Genomic DNA, 21,572 nt, shown 5'->3' on the forward strand with positions numbered 1-21,572 from the left:
TTTTTTTTTTGTTGTATCCTGATTTTGACCATTTTGCTGGCCGCACTCGTTTAACAATTCTCCGAAATCAATGGCCAAGACAAGAAGTAGGCAACACATTTTCTGGTCAGTCATTTCGCTGTGAGCTGTTGAGCACCACAATTGGCGTCCCACCTCCGCCCCCCCCCCCCCTGACATTTCCCACCTCCCCTCGGGAGTGCCAACTTTGCACTGTCATCCGTGTGCACGCCCTCGAGATGCTCGTATCTGTCGAGTTTCCGTTTTGCGGGCCTTGTTGTGTTCTTGAGCTCGAGAAGTTAAGAATTCAATTGACCACAAAATCAAGATTATTATACGACCAGTCAAAGCCAAGTGTGGCAGCTGGCCAAGCAGAAGCGCCAACAGGCGGAACCACGCCGGCCAAGCGTGGCTGGGCCAACTCCTGGGTCCACTCCTTGCCGACAGGCGGAAGTGCTGGCGGCGATGGATGATTCTCTGAGTGGGATATTGACGCTGTGACGCGTGATTGGCTAGCGAGTTGGGAATTATAAGATGACAGACAATGGAACTCAGCTTTAATGGTAAACGATAATTGGGCTTTTGAGCTAAGCGTAAATATTTAGACAATAGGCCATCAGTTTTCTTTTGTATTGCTTTTTCACTGGAGTTTTTCGAGTATATATTTGATGAACTTAAGTTTAATGATGACGATTAACTTAGTAAAGCATAACTTGAATTAGGTTATATTCTCGATATATTTAACCATTTACAATTCTAAAGCTCCTTAAGCAAATGCTGTCTCTTCTGCTATGTTGCACAACCATCTCTCTCACTTCCCCTTTATCTCTCTCTTTCTCTCTCTCTCTCTCTCTCTCTTTCTCTCATTTTCCCTCTCTTTTTCACTGTCCCACTCCCTATTTTTCTTTCTTTCTCCGAGTCTCGTTCACTCTCGAACTCTTCCTCTTGCTCGGTCCCTAATTCTTTCTTTCTATCTTTCTCTCTTCAGAGACTAAAAGCTTTTATAATTCTTCATTGTGCGATATTCTTAAACGTTTTAGTCGTTTCTAAAGTTAGCTGAGCACCTCTCTCTCTCTCTCTCTCTTACTCACACTTTCCCTCTATCTTTCACTGCCTTACTCCCTCTTTTTCACTCCCTCTCCCAGTATCTTTCACTCTCTTCATCTTTCTTTGCCCGGTTCCTCTCTAATTCTTCCTCTCTATTTCTCTCTCTCTCTCTCTTTAGAGCTTTTATAATTTTTCTTTGTACTATATCCTTAAACGCTATGGTCGACTTTAAAGCTAGCTGATCACCTCTCTCTCTCTCTCTCTCTCTCTTTCTTTCTCTCTCTCTCTCTATCTTTCACTGTCTTACTCCCTTCTTTTCTCACCCTCTCCCACTCTCATTCACTCTCTCCCTCTTTCTTTTGCGCGGTTCCTCTCCAATCTTCCTCTCTATTTCTCTCTCTCTCTCTCTCTTCAGAGAGTATAAGCTTTTATAAAGTCATCTCTAAAGTTAGCTGATCACCTCTCTCTCTCCCTTCCTGCCTATCTATCTAGCTGTTTCTCTGATCACCTCTCGCTCTCACTCCCTCTCTGTCTATCTATCTAGCTGTTTCTCTGATGAGGACAAGGTTTTTAATTTTTTTAAATTGTATTGCTGCCAATTTGCTATTGGGTTTTATTTTCTACTATTTCATTTATATAATATATTTGATATATATTTTTTATTTAATTCATTTAGTTATTTCTCACTGTAATTATGAATCTTGTTATATTCATTTTGCATCAGATATCATCATAATGCAGTTGTTTGACATCTAAATCATACTGTTTGCCGTCTCATGTGACAAGCAGCAGTCAATTAGCCCGTTTCATGCTTTGGCCCATGCTCATAACCAATATATAGAGTAGAGTCCAGGGCTGTAGCCCCCGACCAGGAGCTGGGTCAGTTTTGGTTAATTGAAAGCAAACAACGCAACGGGAAATGTTGGTCAAACACGCAAAAGAAATGGGCGAATACAAGCCCCTAAATATTATTTATGTTTCCATATATTGACCATTCATTTTGGCTTTTAACGCCAGTCGTGGAGGGGGGAGGGGGGGAGGGGCCGAGGGTTATGCACCCAGGGTGCGCCACGGCGACAATTTATGAACTCATGGGCCAGTTTTGGCATTTAACATTTGTTCGGCTACGTCGCGGCAACGTACGCTGATTGCCGGTGTCGCCTTGCACGGATATTTGTGAAATTGTATCGTCCTGGCCTGTAACTTAATTGTTAAACCTGCCAACTTGGGGTCGGGCCAGCACAGCCGAAGCCAAGTTCTGGCCAATTGACACGGTGACACCAGCGCGTGCTGCGGCTCGCATTCGTAGTCTTCCAAGCATATCCTGCATGTTTACATAACTCACAGTTTCTTTCGACCACATCTCAGTGGGGTACTCTGACTATGTCATGTGTTATGCAACAATATAATGTCGAGATCCTTTCCTTAGTACATCAGTATTCTCTAAGGTTAGCTTTGTAAAGGTTCTTACATATTTATTATATTTATTTAAATCAGACAATAAAAAATATATAAATCTACAAATAATGTAGTAATAGCTGGTAGCTATATAATTCTAGGAATGAGTTCCTCTAGAATTTCTAAGCTTAGTTTAAAAGAGTTGATCGTTGATTTAGGGAACAATTATATATTGAATAGTATTTCTGAAATACTTCAGATTAGCTAAGGCCCCGAGAGTTACAAAATATGTTAGATACATTTTGTTGAGTCAATGTCGAACCGATCTATCTTAGAATTAAACTAGGTAATAAACTCTATATATTATATATAAAATTAATATATTATAATAAAAGTTGTAAATTTGAGCAAAATCAAATATTTTTGAAATAAATATTTAAAAATAATATTTGTAAGATATTTAAACGTTTTTTTTTTGATCTTTGTTGTTTCGTTGATTCCGTTTCTGTTTACCTGTTCACCTACTCGCTCGGAAAGGGCATTCAAACTTCGTCACGACAATTGACTGAGTTAGTTCTTTCCCTTTGTGCCATTTCATGTTGAGGCAGCATAATTTTCAGGCATTTAGCTTGACCAGGCCGGAAGCATTTTGCTTAAATGTCTGGTCATTTGTAAATAGTTCGTGTTTCTTGGCCAACACTTGACGGAAATGAGCAAGAAATGAGCCACAGTTTGTGTCGGCTCTCAGGGTGGTTGCCCAGCGGCCAGGGGGGGGGGGGGGAAGGGGATGGTGACCACAAAAATGTCACGACTTTCACCTGAAATGGTTTTTAGGGCTGGGTGAAATTAGCACGACATTAAATAACATGATTTGGTCGCTGTGATAAGAGCCCGGTTCATAACTCTATATATTCGCTTGCGAGGCCCGACATGAGTTATGATCTCGCAGTATTTGGGCGATAGGCTCTGCCCGGTGCTTTGCATATTTGATGCGTTCGCCGGAATGTATTCTAATAAGCCGACTATACACATTTTGTGGATGTCTTAGTACGTTGTAATTGGGTCAATGCTTTTGGACTAAACTTTTTGGGGGCTTGTCACATGGAAGAAATAGTTAAGCAAATAAGTCTTGTCTTGCATGCATATTTAAATGTATTCATTAAATAATTATAATTTCATCATTTTAATACAGTTTGAATGTAGCTAAGTAATTGCTTAGCTCATGGCATAGCAGCCAAAACGTTTCAGGACGTGGCACAAAGCGGAGAGAGTAATTGTGAGCTGCAAGAAATCGTTTAAGAATGACGCACAAAGAGGAATTGAAATAAAGAAAAAGTGCTCCTGGGATAGGGATAGCAATGGAAGACTACAGGATGGCAAATAGAAGGTTCTCAAAAAGTTCACAAGCTTTGCATTCATTTCAGATAATCTGGTTGCAGAAATGAACACACACACACACATTCAAAGGCTCTTTGCGCAATTAGCCAATTTACTGGGGCTCTGTGAAGTTTTCTTTGGTACATTTCGTTGAAATGTTTAGACATTTGTTACGTGGCACTGCCCAAAAGTCAGCCAGTCAGTTGGCCAGTGGATAGACGTCCCAGCGGTCGTTCATTTCATGGCCTGCATCATCAATAACTCATGCCCGGCCAATTTGTATACTTGGACAGTTTTGCGTTTGGCGCTCTCTTGACTTTTGGCCAGCTCCGGCGACTTCGTCGCAAGTCGATACCAATCCGAAGCTCGTGAGCATGGTCTAGGCTTTTGGCATTGGCTCTAGCCATCTGAGCCACATTTCAAAAACAGTTTCCAAGGCATAAATCACATAAATGCCCAAACAGCTCGCTGCAAACGTGAACAGTTCGATTTGCCAGCTTCCCAAGCAAATTTTTTGATACTCTAGTCAATGAGTATACTCATTTGTCGCTGAAGTCTGTTACGCATTGGGGCGGCTAATTTTGAATTTTAATTTTATTTTATATATATATTAATTGGGTCGAGTATCTAGCCTTCTACTCGAAGGAAAATGGAGTAGCTAGCTATTATTTTTATGAAACTTTTTGAAATTTTTTTATTTTTATTTTATTTATTTTATTTTTTTAATGTTTATTGTATTGCATCAAAAATAGCATCAATTTTTATAAACCGAAATGTGATTAATTTTAGCAGAAGTGAATAATTCTGGATCTGTGTAAACTACATGTAAGTCCGAAGAAGAGCTTCAAAATTCTTACAATCTCCAATAATTCAATTTAATTATCTACTTATGCTTCTCGATTTCAGAAGATTACAGGTAAGCTATATAAATTTGAAATACATTTGATCAACATGTGCCATATAAGCTCAAAATATTCCAAATTTAAAGTCTTTAGCTTTTTTGGTTTCAGACAGACGGATAAAAGGACAGACAGACAAACATGAACTAATTGACTAAGCTGTTAATGCCCATCAATAATATATTTCTAATAACTGTTCTCTTTCAGCTGTTGCATACATGTTACAGGGTATATCCAGAAAACTTTCTCATATATTCAAACTATTTTTACGTTTTGTCTAGCTCTCTAGCTTAAGAGCTTTCTACCCTATTCAAGAGCATACTGAAAGACGTAAGAGTATTGAAAGAATGTCAGCTTTTAGATAGTTGCTGCCCCATATTTGTTTTCTTTTTCTTGTGGCCTGTGGTCCAATTCGCTGCGAGTTTTATCATAGGCAAAAATTGATTTTTTGTTGTTTCTTCGTTTTTTTTTTGCAGCACACAGAAATAACGATAAATTGAGCAAATGTCAGTGTAGAGCGCTCCGCCGGAATGGCCAGCTTTGTGGCTGCAGAGTTGAGTTATAGCTGCGCTTGATATGTGGCTGACATGCCAGTCAGCCCCCCCCCCCCCCTCCCACCCCTTCAAACAGTTTACCTGTTACCTGCTAGGGTTGCGGCCGGTTAGCGAGCATATCGTATATCAGTTAGCTGCATCTTCATCTTTTCAGAGTATGCCTGGCTTCTGGCCATATCGTCGCCTAATTTGCGCAAAATTGAGATTTATTGTCAACTGTGTGTTTTGTCGCACAAAAAGTTTGCCCTGCCGGCAAATCGATGAAATTTTGGCACCCTGTGTTCGCCTTAGCTGTATGCCAGTATTTTGAATATATTAATATTTAGCCAGCTCATTTTTAATTATGATTAATGAGCAGCTAATGACTTGCACAAAGTTCAAGGTTCGAAGGCAAAGTCTTTGGATATTCCAGCAGAACTTCAGGCACACAATTTAAATTCGAACATATTGCTGAAAAATCAGCAAATCAAAGGGCAATTTCACGCAACAAATGTTTCGATTAAAAAAAGGAATTCGACTTCAAACCAAAAACTCGTCAAGGGGTTGCCACTAAAAAAAAAACATAACATACACCCCTTGCTCATATGTGCAAAAAATCAAGAAGTGTGTGTATATGCGGGAGAGAAAAATAGTGAAAAAGAAAAAAAATGGAATCGCAAGTAAAAACCCCAGAAGCAAAGCACACAACTTTATTTGATATTTGCTGAAGCACGACAATGAATAATAACTACACACATCAAATGCATCTGGTTGGAAAAAAAAAAAACGAGAGAAAAAAAAAACGTAGAACCAACCAACTTCAGTGGTAAATGGTTTAGGGGTGCAATCTCCAAGTTTTGCTTTTTATTTTGCTTTAATAGCGAATTTCGATTATTTCTTAATGTGTGCTTGAAATGCGAGGGTTGAAGATGTGGTCCAAGATGTAGGAATTGTTCCAAAAATGTGTCTTGATTTGCGTGAAATTGGGCTAGGGACTTTTGCATTATCATAATCAGAATATATTTGAAGATAAGCACGAAATTGGTCCCTAGAATGTTTACAACAAATAATACTAAGTAGACACATTTTGTTGTCTGCAGTGAAAAAATAAATTACCTTTATAATACATAATTTTAAGTTTTATTGAGCCATTTGCTTTCAGCAAGTATGTAGAAACGAATCTATATAGTATACAACTGACATATATATATAGCTGACTGACTGATTGATGATCACAGACCGCACAGGCCAAACCCAAAGAGAAAGCTGAAATTTTCACTGTAATTACCTTCTGTGATGGATGTTCATGCTAAGACGTCGTTTTGGAAAATTCCACCCGCAAGTGTGGGAAAATCGTGAAAAACGGTTGATACTTTTTTGTTTAACATTCGTTCGGCCCCAAAATCATTTTCAAAGATCTTCGGGAAAGCTCATCGAATTCGTGTTTCACACTTTTCGCAAATCAAACCCTGTTGAGTTTGAGGTTGAGAGGGGTTTCACACTTTTCGGAAATTCCACCCTTCCTGAGCGGAAAATGTTAGTCAAATCGGCCTTAAACTTATTTTCAAAGATCTACATAAAAACTTAATTTAAACGCGTTTCCGATTTGATTTTGGATATTCCACCCGCAATTGTGGAAACTAGGCGAAAAATTGATAATTTATTGTTTACCAAGCGATTGGTTTCAAACTAATTTTCAATGATCTTTCATTATCTAGTATTATATATAAGAGGTATTAAGTTGTATTTTGAATGCTAAAAAATACGTATTTCGATACAAATAGCGCGTAGAGCCTTGAAAGCATTGAGACCTATAAATAACATACTTTTTCCTTAACCTCACTCAACTCGCCAACAAACTGCAATCACTTTAAGTGAGCCACACACACACCTATACTCACTCACCCACACACACACACACACACACACACACACACACACACACACACACACACACACATACACACGCAGAGAAAATGCAATAAAACTTGGGTAAATAATTTCGCGAAGTATCATTCCTTTGCCGCCATATTATTTACACAGTTAGCTTCTGCAGACGCCATTTTGTATTGCACTATATTTATTTGTTATTGCAAAGGACTTCAGTGTCATATTTATCAACATCTGTGGCAAATAATTTTATTAACTTTTCGCACAAAACTTGAACTTAAATTGAGGCTGTGCGGCAGAGGGTAACTTTTCGCGCTGGAAACTGTGAACTGTTCGCGAAAAGTTTCGGTTAAAACAGGTACAGTGTCTGCGCCTCAGTCTGTCTGAGCCTCGTAATTGTGCCCAGGTCCAGCTGGCCGATGTCCGGTGGTGCCGGCAACTTTGTGCTCTACTACTAACTGCAGCGCATATTTTATTATCATCCTTTGCGCAAATAAATAGACTTTTGCGCAAATTACAAAGCGCACAACTAACTGGACGACTTTAAGTTGAGCCAGGGTGGCAACTCTGGCGGAATGCATTCGTGCCCGTTTGTTTGTCGCTAGCGACAAAAACTTTGCCCTGATCTAATCAAAAATTCACTTAAAAAGTTTGCGCTTGCCCTCGGCTTCATGGCCAGAGCGGAGTGACTTCAAGTGCAGACCCCCCTCCCCCCCCTGCCCCATCCCTACCCCTCAACCCGCGTTATCGTACTCATTGTTGCATTTTCATTGTAAGGGAAAGTACAGTCGGCTTTGGTCGAACTTGGCCGAGCACCTAATGAAATGTGCTCTTAACTGTGCGACAAGGTGACAGTTAAACAATCAGCGAGTCTGTTTGGGCTGGCTTTATGCGCTGTCTGAGCACAAACGATGCTCGAAGAGCTTACGCATTTTCTTATTTATAATTCTCAACTGCTTTTAACGCATGCAAGTGCTATATATGTAGGTGTGAATTGATCGCTGATAGCTATCGAACGTTAAGATAGTTAATTATCTTAATGCAGCTTCAAGGAACAGCAATTATAACACTTTGATAGAAAGTATCCTCCCATAGATTATAAAGTCGCCAATACTGAAAAGAGATGTTGAAGATTTTTGAGAGCTGAGCATGGGCTCGGTATGCCAGTGTTGAAAAGTGTTGCTTAATAAATAAGTGTTGGATTTGTCAAACATGCGGGGAATAAGAATTTATTCGTGATAAAAATAAAAAAAAGGCATACTTATAAATAAATACTATAAATACTGTAATTCGATTGCTGTCTGGACTTTTACAATTTATTGTTAATGCATCTATCACATTTTGTCAATCGAATTGACAGCTACAACAATTTTATATTTTGGTTACTTAACTTCCACAGGGACATTTGACGTTATTTAAACCAATTGCATTCCATCCATTCGTTTGGCTAATGGACATTGATTCACAAAACTGTCAGCTGCCAGTGCTGCGAATGGTCACAGCACAAAAATAAACTGTGGCAACAACAAGAATTATACACAGTCAGAATGTCTCATCTGAGTCACAGCGTTCATTGAGTGATTGATAAATAAAGTGGCAATTTCAATATGCAACGCGATGAAAGTAACAAAATCTGCAGCCAAATTGAGCAACTGCACAGAAAGCAACTTCAGTTGAAGAAATGCTATCGTGACGTTTGCCCCTCGCCCCTCGTCCCTCGTCCTACACCTTCCTTCCCGAGCCAAACAATGCGCCGGAAAATTGCAACAAAAATTTCGTGTGCACACTCAAAATTTTCAAGTGCAGCTTTATAAAAGGAGCCGGCGAGGAACTCAAGCTGTCTGTCTTAAATACCCTGTAATTGTAAAACAGGCAAGTGATGTACGCTAGAGTTGGTTAAATTCATCAAAAGAGATTTTGGGCAGAGCAGCAGGTTATTGTGTTGGCTTCTTATATGGAAAGGAGTACGATAAAACTGGATACAGACGATTAGGCTGATGGAGATTTGAAGACAGAAGGATATTTTGCTTATAAAGATCCCAATGGAAAGTAGGCTGATAAAACTCGATGCAAATTTATGGAATGAAAAAGATTTGAAGACTGATGAATTTTGTGTTTATAAAGAACCTAATGGAAGAGTGTGTGATAAAACTGGATACAAATTTATGGGACTATTTAGAAGGATCCTAGTGGTAAGGTGTATGACAAGACTCGATTGAAATGGAATACAAAATATATAGGTCTGTTGCTATCAATCATACGTTCTCTTAATTGGCATCAAAAGCTAATTTGATTTTACGATCTAATTCACTTTTTCGCCGGCTGCTCCAAAGTTTTACATTTGTATCAATATATGGCATTAAATTTAATCAAATATATGCTTCCTTATGTTAACCAACACTGGAATAGAAAATTTATTTATACATTTTTTTATTTAAGGATTTTTTATTTCAAGAGTTAATCAAGCATTCGAATTCAAAGTTGGCTCAAAAATTATTGGCTTCTATACAAAGCAAAAGTACAGGGAATACTTGTACTTTAGAACTGTCTACAGGGTATTTGCAAGTCTAAAATTCTCGCTTAGCGTACTTATACTCATTTTATTCCAGAAATTTGCACAAAATTTCAAATAACTTGCAATCAAGGTGCAGAGGCTACAAACTTCTACAGTCTGAGTTTTTTCCTCCCTTTTACAAGGATGGAGGGCGCTGTGGCCAGGGGGGGGGGGGGAGAGAGGGGTTTAAGTTAGTATGGGTGTATTTCCCTAAACGCTGTCGCGTCTGGAAATCAATTTAAGTTAACTCAAGTCTATTGTTTTCGCGTCTGTTGAGCGCTTTAAGCATAGCTCTCGGTCTCAGTTTCCCATTCTATTCATTCCGTTTTCTGAGCTCGAGAGTCGGGAAGAATCGGGCTCTGTTGCCAGGAATTTTTATGAGCTGCCGTCGCCGACGACATCGGCCTTCTATCGTGCAACTTCAGACTGCGACTGGCTTGTTAATATTTCACCTAGATTGATACCGAGGGCGCAATGTAGGGGGGCATCCAGGGGATGGGGGCAATGGAATTTCATTATATGCAGCCAAAGCCAAGGACAAAGACATGTTTTTAATAGTTTCGAATGTTTGCGCTGCCTGCCTTACTCCTTACTCTCTTTATATTTTTTTTTTTTTTTTTATTTTGGGAAGTCCTTTTTATAATTTTTTTTTGTTTGGCATACTCAAAGTTTCCACATTTTTGCTTTAGCATTTTGGATAGCTGCATATTTAACCAGCGAACTCGACATGCAAAATCCACCAGCTTGAGCATAATGAGGCTTGGTTTCTCTTAGGACCGAAGTTAAAGCTGGTAAAGCCGACATTTGATTGAGACAAAATAAAAGAAGATTCAATACCCTTCCTATTTCTAAGCGGACTGCGCCAATTGTAGCTATAAAATATTTAATTTTATATTAATGTGGTCCCACTTTGTTAAGATTTTATCCATGCTTTCGGAACGTAGGAAATTAGTTTAAAAAAATATATATATATCCATACAAAAATGAAAACTTAAAGTCAGTTTTATATATAGTTTTATATATATAGTTTTCCTTAACAACAAATGTTATTACAAACCCAGCGCAAGGGCATAAAAAGATGAAGTCGTTTTTTGCCCTTTGCCTCATCTTGTCAACATCGGATTACTCTATCACATTGTGCCATAGGAAAAGTCGGTCGTAAGGTCAGTTTTTGTATGCCAGATATTTATGTTCTTTGAAACAAAACCCAGCAATCATGAGCTTAACTATTCTGCTTACATTTCTTCAATACGGTTAGCCACATGTCTACGAGGATATTTAATCTTAAATGTTTTCAAATATCTATTGGAGATGTCCTTCCCCGGAAAATACATTTCCCATTGATGGGTTTTTAAGGTAATACAGATAAATAAATAAGTAAAGAAAATCAAAGCCACCATTTATTCAAAGAGCAGTAGACAACAAGTGGACTCTTACTTTACTCTTAATAGTCGGAAGTGCTCGACTCGGAGATACCCTAAGCCCAGCGCTTCTTTGCTTAGAACCTTACTATGGGAAATGATTTCGTAATTAAATTCGGTGTTTATTGTCCGATCTTCATCTACATATTCAGTGTATTCGAATGGCAACAAATGTGTTCAATTACAAAAGCTCAGGGCAAAAGCTTCAAAAATGCTTCTTTTTTTTGAAATTTTTGTGAGAATGGAATAAAATATTCTGGATTTGTGCATACCATACGAGCGTCTCCATAAAATGCTCCACACAAACAAAGTTAATTTGTGCGGGCATTACGACCTATTAATTCATTCATTTGAAGTCTCTAGCCTTTATATTCTCTTTATACGGGTAGATGGATGGATGGACAGAAACACGGACACGGTCTAGATCGACTCTGTTGTTGTACTTTATGGGGTCGGAAATGTCTCCTTCTAACAGTTACATACGTTTGCATTAGAGCAATATACCCTATTCACCAATTAGCATTGGTTCATTCAACTATTCTTTGCAATAGTTGTAATCTTATTAAACGTCTTTATATTGATAACACATTGATAACATTGTATTTTGGACAGTGGTTTAGACATATTTAGCTTTTAGTGCCCATATCAGTGCTGCCGGTCAGTCGTCAATCATGACTGAACAACCAAAGTGTATATATAACTGATAAGCAAACCAATATCAATTGGCCTGGTTCACACAATATTCAGTCTTCATTTAGCAGGTGCGGAAGAACGCAGATCTTCGAATGGAAAGCAAAATTATTGTTCTGCTGCTATCGGCCCTCATCTGGACGGACTGTGCTCAATCTCAGCTGCCAGATAACTTCAGTTGCGAGACTGTTAGTGCACAGCGACTCAATTTAACAGCTGTAAGTTTGGCTACTAACAGCGACTGTTAACACGCTGTTAATGCGCTCTTAATGTCAATTTACAGCTGGCGGGCTACTGGTACGAGGCAGTCAGGGTGCCGAATGTGGATGTTATGAACTGTTTAAATGTCTCCGTGCCGGCAACGACGGATCATGAATTGGAACTGCAATTGGAGTACGTCAACACGGTTGATAAACGACCCCTGACCGTTAAGGAGACAATTTCATTTCCATGGGATGACGCAACTGCGAACGGCATTTTCAACCTGGAATACATTACCGAGGTGATGAACATAAGTGTCACCTACAAACTGGTCTATGCCCAACCCCAGCTTATGGCCATCCTCTGCGGCTACGCTAGCATCTCGCCGATGCCGCTCTTCAAGATATTTACGCGCCAGCGCCAGCTCGATCCAATTATTGTCAGCTATATTACCAAGCAATTGGATAAAACAAGCTATGGCAATAATGTTCATTGGACAGAACAATCACCGGATCGTTGTAATGCCGCAGTCAGTCCGAAATTGACAGTCATAACAGTATTTGGATTGGCTATCATTTCTAGTCTATGGAGTTAATCAGCTGAAACAAGCGGCTGCTTATCGTTATCAAAGGCCATTATATAAAGTTGTGAGTCATTTCTGTTATAATTTGTGTTAAAAGCTACGTAAACTATTCATATTTATAAGATATATGTACATCGTAACAAACTTGAGCTGTATTCGATTTTATGCGTAGCACTCAGACTGTACTATTATAATTTTGCAAATAACAAACTATCACAATCTAAGTATATATTTAGCATATTTATTTATTTATAATATTTATATATAATATACATCAATCAAGTTTCTGTTACTTCGACTGGAGCAGAGCCGATCTCTAGGTCGGGTGCTCTTCCATATAGACATTAGTTTCAATTTCTTTTGTGAAAGAGTTGTTTCCCACACCACTTGATGTTGCGACAGATAAACAGCTCAGAGAGCGCACTTTATCTAGATACAAATCTTGTTATTTAATTAAAGATGATAAATTTGTAGAGAGTGTCTTTTAAGATTTTCGATTTTAGTGTGCACAACCGGATCGGGAATACTTTATCATAGCAGCTATTGGTCAAGCAGTTTATTGATACTATTTTAGTCTGAATACAGTTGGGTGAAAATTTCAAATTTTCACACTTCAAATAGTAGCGAAAAATGTCAACTAAGCGTATTTAATCTATGCCAGTCTGCAGATAAGTGTTATTTCTGGTCATTATATTGTTTAATGAGTTTGTCAGCATTAGACGTTATATAGGAACTCATGACGTTGATCGAACTAATAAATTAAGCATAATAATTTGCATAAGAAACTAATTAGTTTTATTTGAATTATTAATAATAATTATACAAACGATACACTTTACACTTTAGCTAAAATGATTCCATACATTTGTTGATAAGCCTTACAAGTTTTAAGTGTCTAGTTTTCCGTATTTATATAAATGATATAGTTCAGTGCTCATTCTGTGAAACTCTCTATACTCAGAGTAGGGTAGATTTGAGTGTGCCAGAGCAACAGTTGTCTGATAAGCCGAGTTTTATGAATAGCCCCGAGTGCGGGAAGCTGGTTTGTATGCCGCTCAGTTGTCTTTTGGATGCGGAGCAGAGCACAGATCGCCGAATGGATGCGTATTTATTTGTCGGGCTGCTTTTGGCGCTCGTCTGGACGAGCAGGGCTCAATCACTGCGCAAATTTCCAGCTATGAAGGACTTCAAGTGCGATGCAGCCGTTCCGGGACGTCCTCTCAATCTAACTGCTGTAAGTTGGAATCTCCAGAATAAAGTCCATGGTAGTTATTTTCCAAATGCCTCAGATGTCGGGCTATTGGTACGAGGCAGGACGCGCACCCAACGTAAATGTTATGAAATGCTTGAATATCTCGGTGCCAGCAACTGCGGATATTAAACTAAAACTGAGGTTGGAATACATAAGCACCATAGCTGATCAGATTCGTGCGGTTAACGAGACGATTTCATTTCCCTGGGATGAGTTGACGAAGAACAACATTTTTGTGTTGAACTATGGCAACGCGTCCACATTGCCCATCACAGTCATCTACAAAGTGGTTCATACCGACCCTCAACGGTTGACCGTGATCTGCGGCTACTCGAGCATGTCGCCCATGCCGCTCGTCAAGATCTTGACGCGTCAGCGCCAGTTAAATCAAGAGTACATTGATATTATTCAAGCGGAAGTCGACAAGGCGGGCCTCGGTTCTTATTTCATTTGGACAGAACAATCGCCGGAACGCTGCAATGCTGCAGCGCGTCCGCCCAGAGAAGCTCATACAATAACAATACCCGTGCTGTTGACTCTTCTATGGTGTCTGCTCCAAGGGAATTGTCGTTTATAGTCCGGAATATATGCTTATTTTATATGTATACCGACTAAGTAGCTCAGTCTATAAATATTAATCATATAAATATATGCCGCAGAAACAATTTTAAATGTAAACGCTCAATCTCTATGTATATAACTGTCCTCACTGACTGACTGACTGACTGACTGACTGACTGACTGATTGATTGGTGATCAATCTTTGCCAGTCTGCAGATAAGTCTTATATAGGAACTCATGATCAAAGTAATAAAAAACAAATAATAAATTAAGCTTATAGGAAAATAATTTGCATTAGACTCCAATTGGTTTTTTTTTTTAATTATTAATAAAATAAATATAATAATTATACAAATGATACACTTAACAATTTAGTTAAAATGATTCTATAAATTTTTCGATTATTTTCCGTATTTATATAAATGATATTGTTCAGGGCTCATTTCGAAAACTTTCTAAATTTAGTATAGGGTAGATTTGCGTGTGCCAGAACAACAGTTGTCTGATAAGCCGAGTTTTATAAATTTGCTGTCTTGTGGATGCGGAGCAGAGCACAGATCTCCCAATGGATGCGTATTTATTTGTCGGGCTGCTTTTAGCGCTCGTCTGGACGAGCAGTACTCAATATTTTTGGTGAGGGAATTCCCCTTAATCTTACTGCTGTAAGCTGAGTTACCGGAATAGAGTCCATGCTAATTAGGAACAAGGAAGGGATACGAAATGCTTGAATGTCTCGGTGCCAGCAACTGCGGATACCGACCTAGAACTGAAAGTGGAATACATAATCATCATGGATGATGACGCTCGTGTTGTTAAGAAGACGATTTCATTTCCCTGGGATAAGTTAACGCAAAACGGCATTTTAGTGATGCACTATGGCCATGCATCAGTCACCTATAAAGTGAAGAATATCGATTAAAGTGAGATCGCACTCTGCAGCTCAGCAGGTTGTTTTCGCGTCAGCGCCAGGTAAGTCAAGATGCCTTTGATTCTGCTCATGAGGCATTCGAAGGTACGGGCCTGAAATTAATTTGTCCAGAACAGACACCGGAACATTGCAATGCTGCAGTGCGTCCGGCCACAGAGGCTGCTACAATACTCGCCATGTTCTATGCTGCCTGCTCCGAAGCAATTGTCTTTTATATTCTGAAATGTATATTTTTATTTTTTATACCGACTAAGGTCTTCATTCAAATCATAAAAATTATGTTTAAATAATACCGAAGAAGCAAATTATTTTATATGTGACAATTTATGTACATACTATTCAGATGTCTGAAAACCTTATGTTTATATTTCCCTATATGATTTTTTTTTGTATTGTATTGAAAAGGAACTAAACAAAAGTCAGGAATACCAGTCAAATCCATAACATTTTACAAAAGAAACAATCTGAAGCTGATGAACAATATAATAAAATATTGTTTTATGATTCCTAATATGATATTAACACTTATTGCTTCTTTAAGTAAAATATCGAAAATTGTATTTTTCACCTTTACTTCTTAGACATTTACATATACATTTTTTTTCCTATCTGGGACTTATCGGGCCCGACAGTTGTAAACTATGTCCTAAGCCTATAATTCAAATCAAAATAATAATGTTTAAAATGATAATAATGATAAGAATATATCTCATTATTATTTTAATGATTATTGCTATTACTACAATAAAAAATCTTTTTAATATTATTTAAATAAAAACAAAAATATATATATTTAGTTTGTGTGTTCAAGTTTTGTGAATTGGTTATAAAAATAAAATTATCAAATAAAACTAAAATATAAAAAATTATAAGAAAAAACAAATAAAAATATCTATAATATAATAAAAGTTAAATGTAATTATTCCTATTATTATTAATTTTATTTATAATATAGCTTTATGTATTTTGTAGTTATTATTATTATTGTTATTTATATGTTATATATTTTTGAATGTGTTATTTATGTTTTTATTATGTTTTATTATTATTATCATTATCATTTTTACTATTATTATTATCATTATTATAATTAATATTATAATTTCTTTACATTTTATTTTTCTTATATCGAATCCATTAATATAAAATATAATATTTTTTTTTTCTATATTCGAGTTATTTGCATTGATGTAAAAGTATTCCAAACTTTGCGGCATTTTATAGTACATTATTGTGGCGCTTTCTTCTTTAACGTTTCATACATAGTTTTTAAAACATTTTTACGCTAATATTTATGTACTTATTTTTTTTATTGCTTAGTGTTAATAATTTTTTGAGACTTTCGTCTGTTTCGTTGTTGCTGTGCAGTTTTCCAGCTGATAAGCGATTTGTATTTAGATTAAATAAAAATAAAATACACATAAAGCGAGCTGAGAGAGACGAATTTCTGTGCAGCGTGCTAAGGGAGCTCGGGCAGCGGGGTCAGCGGGGTCAGCGGTTCGATTTTGAGGGCTCAATAAGCACACACACAAGGGCAATTTTATAGCGTGCAGCTAACGTGTGCAAGTCGAATACGCACGACTAGCAGATACCTTGTAATCGCTTAAATGAGGGAAAAAATATGAAAGCACACATACATACACAAATGTTTACACACAAATATATTTTGTAAAGATTTTGCTCAAAAAATTAAAAATAGATTCTTCAAACAAAAATTCGTAAAATAAAATATATAAAATCAAGATAAATAATTATATTATTTATTAATCGGATATTAATTATATATCTAAAGTATGGTAAAATTTGTTCGTTTTAATACAGTTTTTTTTACAGAATACGTAAGATCAACATATGTGAATCACTCTGTTCAAGATTATATATATGTATATATATATATAATTGCGAGAGAAGAAGTATAATTTGCACAAAAGCAAATAGCCTCTATGCATTTCAAATGGCTACAGGGTATTCAAAAATAGCCCGGCACATTGAAGAATTTTCGATTTACTTGGCAATTTTCATTTTCATAAACTGGCTGCGGCCAAATGGGTCAAAATAAAGCGAACGGAATGAAAATGCTTTAAGTAGGGCCGCCAGCGCTTTCGGCTGGAGCATCAACTCCAACTCGCATCGACTTCATTGGCCTTTTGGGCAGCTGGTGTGTGCCAAGGAGCTGACCAGCTGTGTGGTTCGGTTCGGTTCGGTTCGTCCATGGATTGAAGTCAATGAAGTGCAAATCGTGGCGCAGTGGCCACTTTCATTGATTTGATGCGTTTGCGTGTGCCGCTTGCGCTTGTTGCATGCTTGACTTGATCGACACACGAAGCAGCAGCTGGCTGCCATGTTTTCCTAGTGGAAGCTGTAGCTGTTTACCTAAAGCTAGCCAAGTGAAATTGAAAGCCCCTTTCCGGCTACCATAATTGTGGCCAGCTTCTGGACGGGCGCTGCTTTCTGTTAGCTTTTCGTAATAGCGTGCGTGTGTGTGCGTGTGTGTGTGCACAACATGATTACTTTGCCAAAGCCGATTCGACGTAAATCATGCGATGACTCTGCGGAAAATGGCGCAAACATGCAAACCCCCTGACACCCAAGCCCCTATCCCTCCCCCTGTCCAGTTCTTGTGCCCTCGAAAACTACACAAAAGCGAAAGTTAATGTGGCACATGAGGTCGCCGAAGAGCAGAAGAGTTAACAAGTTTTTAGCTTCGGATTCGGCCTACGTGGTTCAATTACTTTTGACATTTCTTTTAACAAATGTACAGCACGCTTCAAGGCGCACACCTTTGCGGTAAACTCTCGAACTATGCGGAGAGAAAGAGAGAGAAGATTGGCGAAATATCTGGTCCAAATGAGATCCAATTGGGCCGGAAGGTTAAAAAATCTCATTAACTTTTCATACTCTAGTTGAGGGTGTTCTAGTTTTGTGATGAAATGTGTTATAAGCCATATATATTCTGATCGGAATCGGCAGACGATTCGATATATTCATGTCATGTAAGCTAGAATGTCGGAATCGGCTGGATCGGAGCACTATGTCATAAGGCTGACATAGGAACAATCGATCAAACGTGAAGTTCTTGAATGAAAATAGATTTTTTTTCCAAGATAACATGATCGAGTTTGATTAACATCGAATCACCTGATTATAAAGCCGTCCTAGGAACTATGGGTCGAAAGGAACCTAGTGTTTGGTAAACTTTTTTGTTTCTTAAGATATCTTGACTAAACTTGGCCTTTACAAGCCAATACATCTTCATATAACTCCCAAATTACGAGCTTTACAATTCTCCTTACACATATCAGCAAAACCCGTACGCCACATTTCTTTCAGAATATTTAATCTTCGGCATATCGAATATAGCTATTCGTTCGTTTTGTACTCTTTTAAATCCGCGACAATAGGTTTTGTTCGGAAACACGTGCCTTGGTTCATATTCCTCAAACGCTAACGAGTAAAATATGGGTTCAATCAAATATGTGACAAGGTTGAAAACTTTTAACAATATTCTGCGCAATTGGAATAGATATAGGATATAGGACCTTGAGGAAAGGCGACTGGCATTCACGTTATAAGAAAAGAGAGCTCATTTCAGCGTTGGCCAAAAACAAAGTAAGGGCTAGAATCTTTGAGATTTAGCTGTTATAAGTCCCACATCGTATCTGAAGAGCCCAACAAATCAAGTTGAGCACAGTGAATAAGCCAATGTTAAAATTATAATTTAAATTTGGTTACAATTTCAATTTAACATATCGTGTAAATATTTTGTTTTGTCATGCCTGAGCGGTCCAATGAATTTAATATGTGTCTCTCAATATTTGAATACGCCATGCAATTATTTATACTCTTAAAATTGTAGCTCATTTTTGAATTGATCCATTCCCGCGCCGGGACCCGAAAGCTTGTTGACTTTGTGACACATGGAAATCGCGCATTTAATTTGCCCGACAGCAAATCGAAATCGTAAATCAGCGAACCGTTGACAAATTAAGTATCTGAGAAAATCATATCAAGAAATTTGCATAGCAAGCGTCTGCCTCAATAAATATCAAGTTAATTAAATTTGACACACACACACACAGTCGCAGTGTAGGAGCTCAGGGATAATACGATTGTGTCAAAAATAAGTAAAATGTTGGAAATAACAAGTAAGAATCTGCTTCAGTTGGAGAGTGCTCGACCAGCAGATACACAGCATTTAGTATTTTATGTGTTTCCAATTAGAGATGAGCGTGGTAAGGATAATTCGGTCACTTTTTTTTTGTATATTTTGACAACTTGAAAAAATATTAGCTAAGGTATGCCCTGATGCAATAAATACCAAACGTTATATATATTTTTTTAATAAAAAAAAGTTCGCGATCCGGAAGTAATTTCGGTATCCGAAAGTGATATCGGTGAGTTCGAGATCATGCAAAGATCTCACTCCTCCCGCATATTTTCAAATCCGTTTCGGTTTTAAATTTTTAATTATTAGTCAAGTTATTTAAAGGAGCGGACAGACAGGTGAGTACGGGCATATCTAACCTACAGCGCTGCTACAACTCTCTGGACAACTTTATGGCAAACTCTTTATGGACCGGCTACAGGGTATAAAACTGTGAATGCGATTGCAATTGAGAGAGCCAAAAGCTTGCACAACATACAAAGGACGAAAGCAATGAAAAGCTGAGAAGAGTATGGGCTGTGGGCAAGAAAATGGTCGTAAAAATCAAATGAAAATCGATTGACGTTTAAAGTGAAATTGCACAATGTTTGCAATAAAATGTTGCCACTGTAAAATATCGCCAAAGTCGCTGCAGTTGCAGTTGCCACAATTTGGCCATGGGAAAGAGTTGCCAGAGTTGCCAGGCGCTGCTGAAATGACGAAGATAAAAACGCAATCAAACAACAAAAATGTCCTGTGTATGGCATATGTTTGTGTTTGTGCTATTTGCTTGATTGTGTGTGTGTGCGCGTGTGTGTGTGTGTGTAAATGCACTCGAGCACGCGCTGCGGCGATGAAAGCAACGATAACGATACCAGCAAAAAAAATACAACAATAACAACACGCCAAAGAAATAAATTGCTCCGTTTTTTAAATACTCTAAAGGTTAAAGTAATATAATCCCCTTTCAAGGTTAACCATTATAAAAAGGTATTTCATATATTAATATCAGTGACTTTTTAAGTCTAATAATCAAAAAGTTGTCTATTAGTAATCTTATTTACAATATATTTAAATAATAGTTATCGCCTGTTACTTTTATGTAGACAACTTGATAAGGCAATCTAATTTTATGTTAATTACATGCTGTTAACATACGTATGTTAAGTTACATAATAAATATATTTTTACTTAATAAGTTCATATTATGTTAAATACTGGAATACTTTTACAGAAATGTTTATGTTAAGTTAAATATGTTAACTTATCGTAAAAATGGGCTTTTTTTAGCAACTACATTTATATCAATTTAGTGCAAACATTTTTAATAGCTAATAGTAAAAGGCCTTTCAAGATTATTGAAAACTCCTTTTAAGTGGCATTAATTTTGTGAGAATTAATATAAATTATTATCGTTTATACTGCTTCCAAAGTGTATATTAAATTTGCGTGCCCAGGTCTGAATCTCTATAATGATAATGAAAATCAAATAATATTAGTTTAGATATATAAGATAGGAAATCGTTACAAAAATAATCCAAAATTGGAAACACCCGATGCTATCAAGTCGTAAGCAATACGGCGACATGAGGCAACAGGGCCAAGCGACAAGGACGTCAACGGCAACGGCAACGCCAACGCCAACTTAACAGTGTTAAAGAGTTGTCATTGTGTTGTTTGCAGAGTTGTCGTTCGTGCGTTGGATCGCTTGTTTGGCTGCTGTCGCTGTGTAAAGATATTGCAGATGCAACGTGTTGAAGTGGCGCCTCGGTAAAATTGTGTCAAACTGTGATTGCATTTTTGTGACTGACATTCAATTGCTGTGGCTCCAACTGTTTGACTTTGCCCCCTCTACCCTCGTGTGTGTGTGTGTATGGAGAGGGGGGCGGGGTGGTTGTGTGGCTGTGTTAAGTGCTGTCACATGCAGCGCTAGCAGAGCTTTTACAGCTTTTTAAATGCAGTCGTTTTGTGACTTGATGCATCTCCATTGAGCATCCCATGAAGTTATGTCAAGTTCAATGCGGATAACTTAAACGTCAACGAGTGCGGGTGCTTGACATACATATATGTAGATAAAACATTTGAAAATTTGATTTC

The 21,572-nt window shown here is 37.7% G+C and overlaps 2 protein-coding genes across 2 annotated transcripts; both read left to right on the forward strand.

Moving 5' to 3' along the window:
- The first annotated feature begins 11,857 nt into the window (after positions 1–11,857).
- Positions 11,858–12,761, forward strand: LOC135434784 (uncharacterized). The gene is made up of 2 exons (XM_064691477.1): positions 11,858–12,024; positions 12,090–12,761. Exons 1-2 carry the CDS (start codon positions 11,902–11,904, stop codon positions 12,600–12,602), a joined length of 636 nt encoding a protein of 211 aa, XP_064547547.1. The 5' UTR covers positions 11,858–11,901; the 3' UTR covers positions 12,603–12,761.
- Positions 12,762–13,485: 724 nt separating this feature from the next.
- Positions 13,486–14,520, forward strand: LOC135435294 (uncharacterized). The gene is made up of 2 exons (XM_064692283.1): positions 13,486–13,824; positions 13,880–14,520. Exons 1-2 carry the CDS (start codon positions 13,606–13,608, stop codon positions 14,417–14,419), a joined length of 759 nt encoding a protein of 252 aa, XP_064548353.1. The 5' UTR covers positions 13,486–13,605; the 3' UTR covers positions 14,420–14,520.
- Positions 14,521–21,572: the final 7,052 nt, after the last annotated feature.

The sequence above is a fragment of the Drosophila montana genome, unplaced genomic scaffold, assembly GCF_035044405.1.
Source record: "Drosophila montana isolate Dmon_TW-CO22-7 unplaced genomic scaffold, ASM3504440v1 contig_1505_1, whole genome shotgun sequence".
Taxonomy (NCBI): Eukaryota; Metazoa; Arthropoda; class Insecta; order Diptera; family Drosophilidae; genus Drosophila; species Drosophila montana.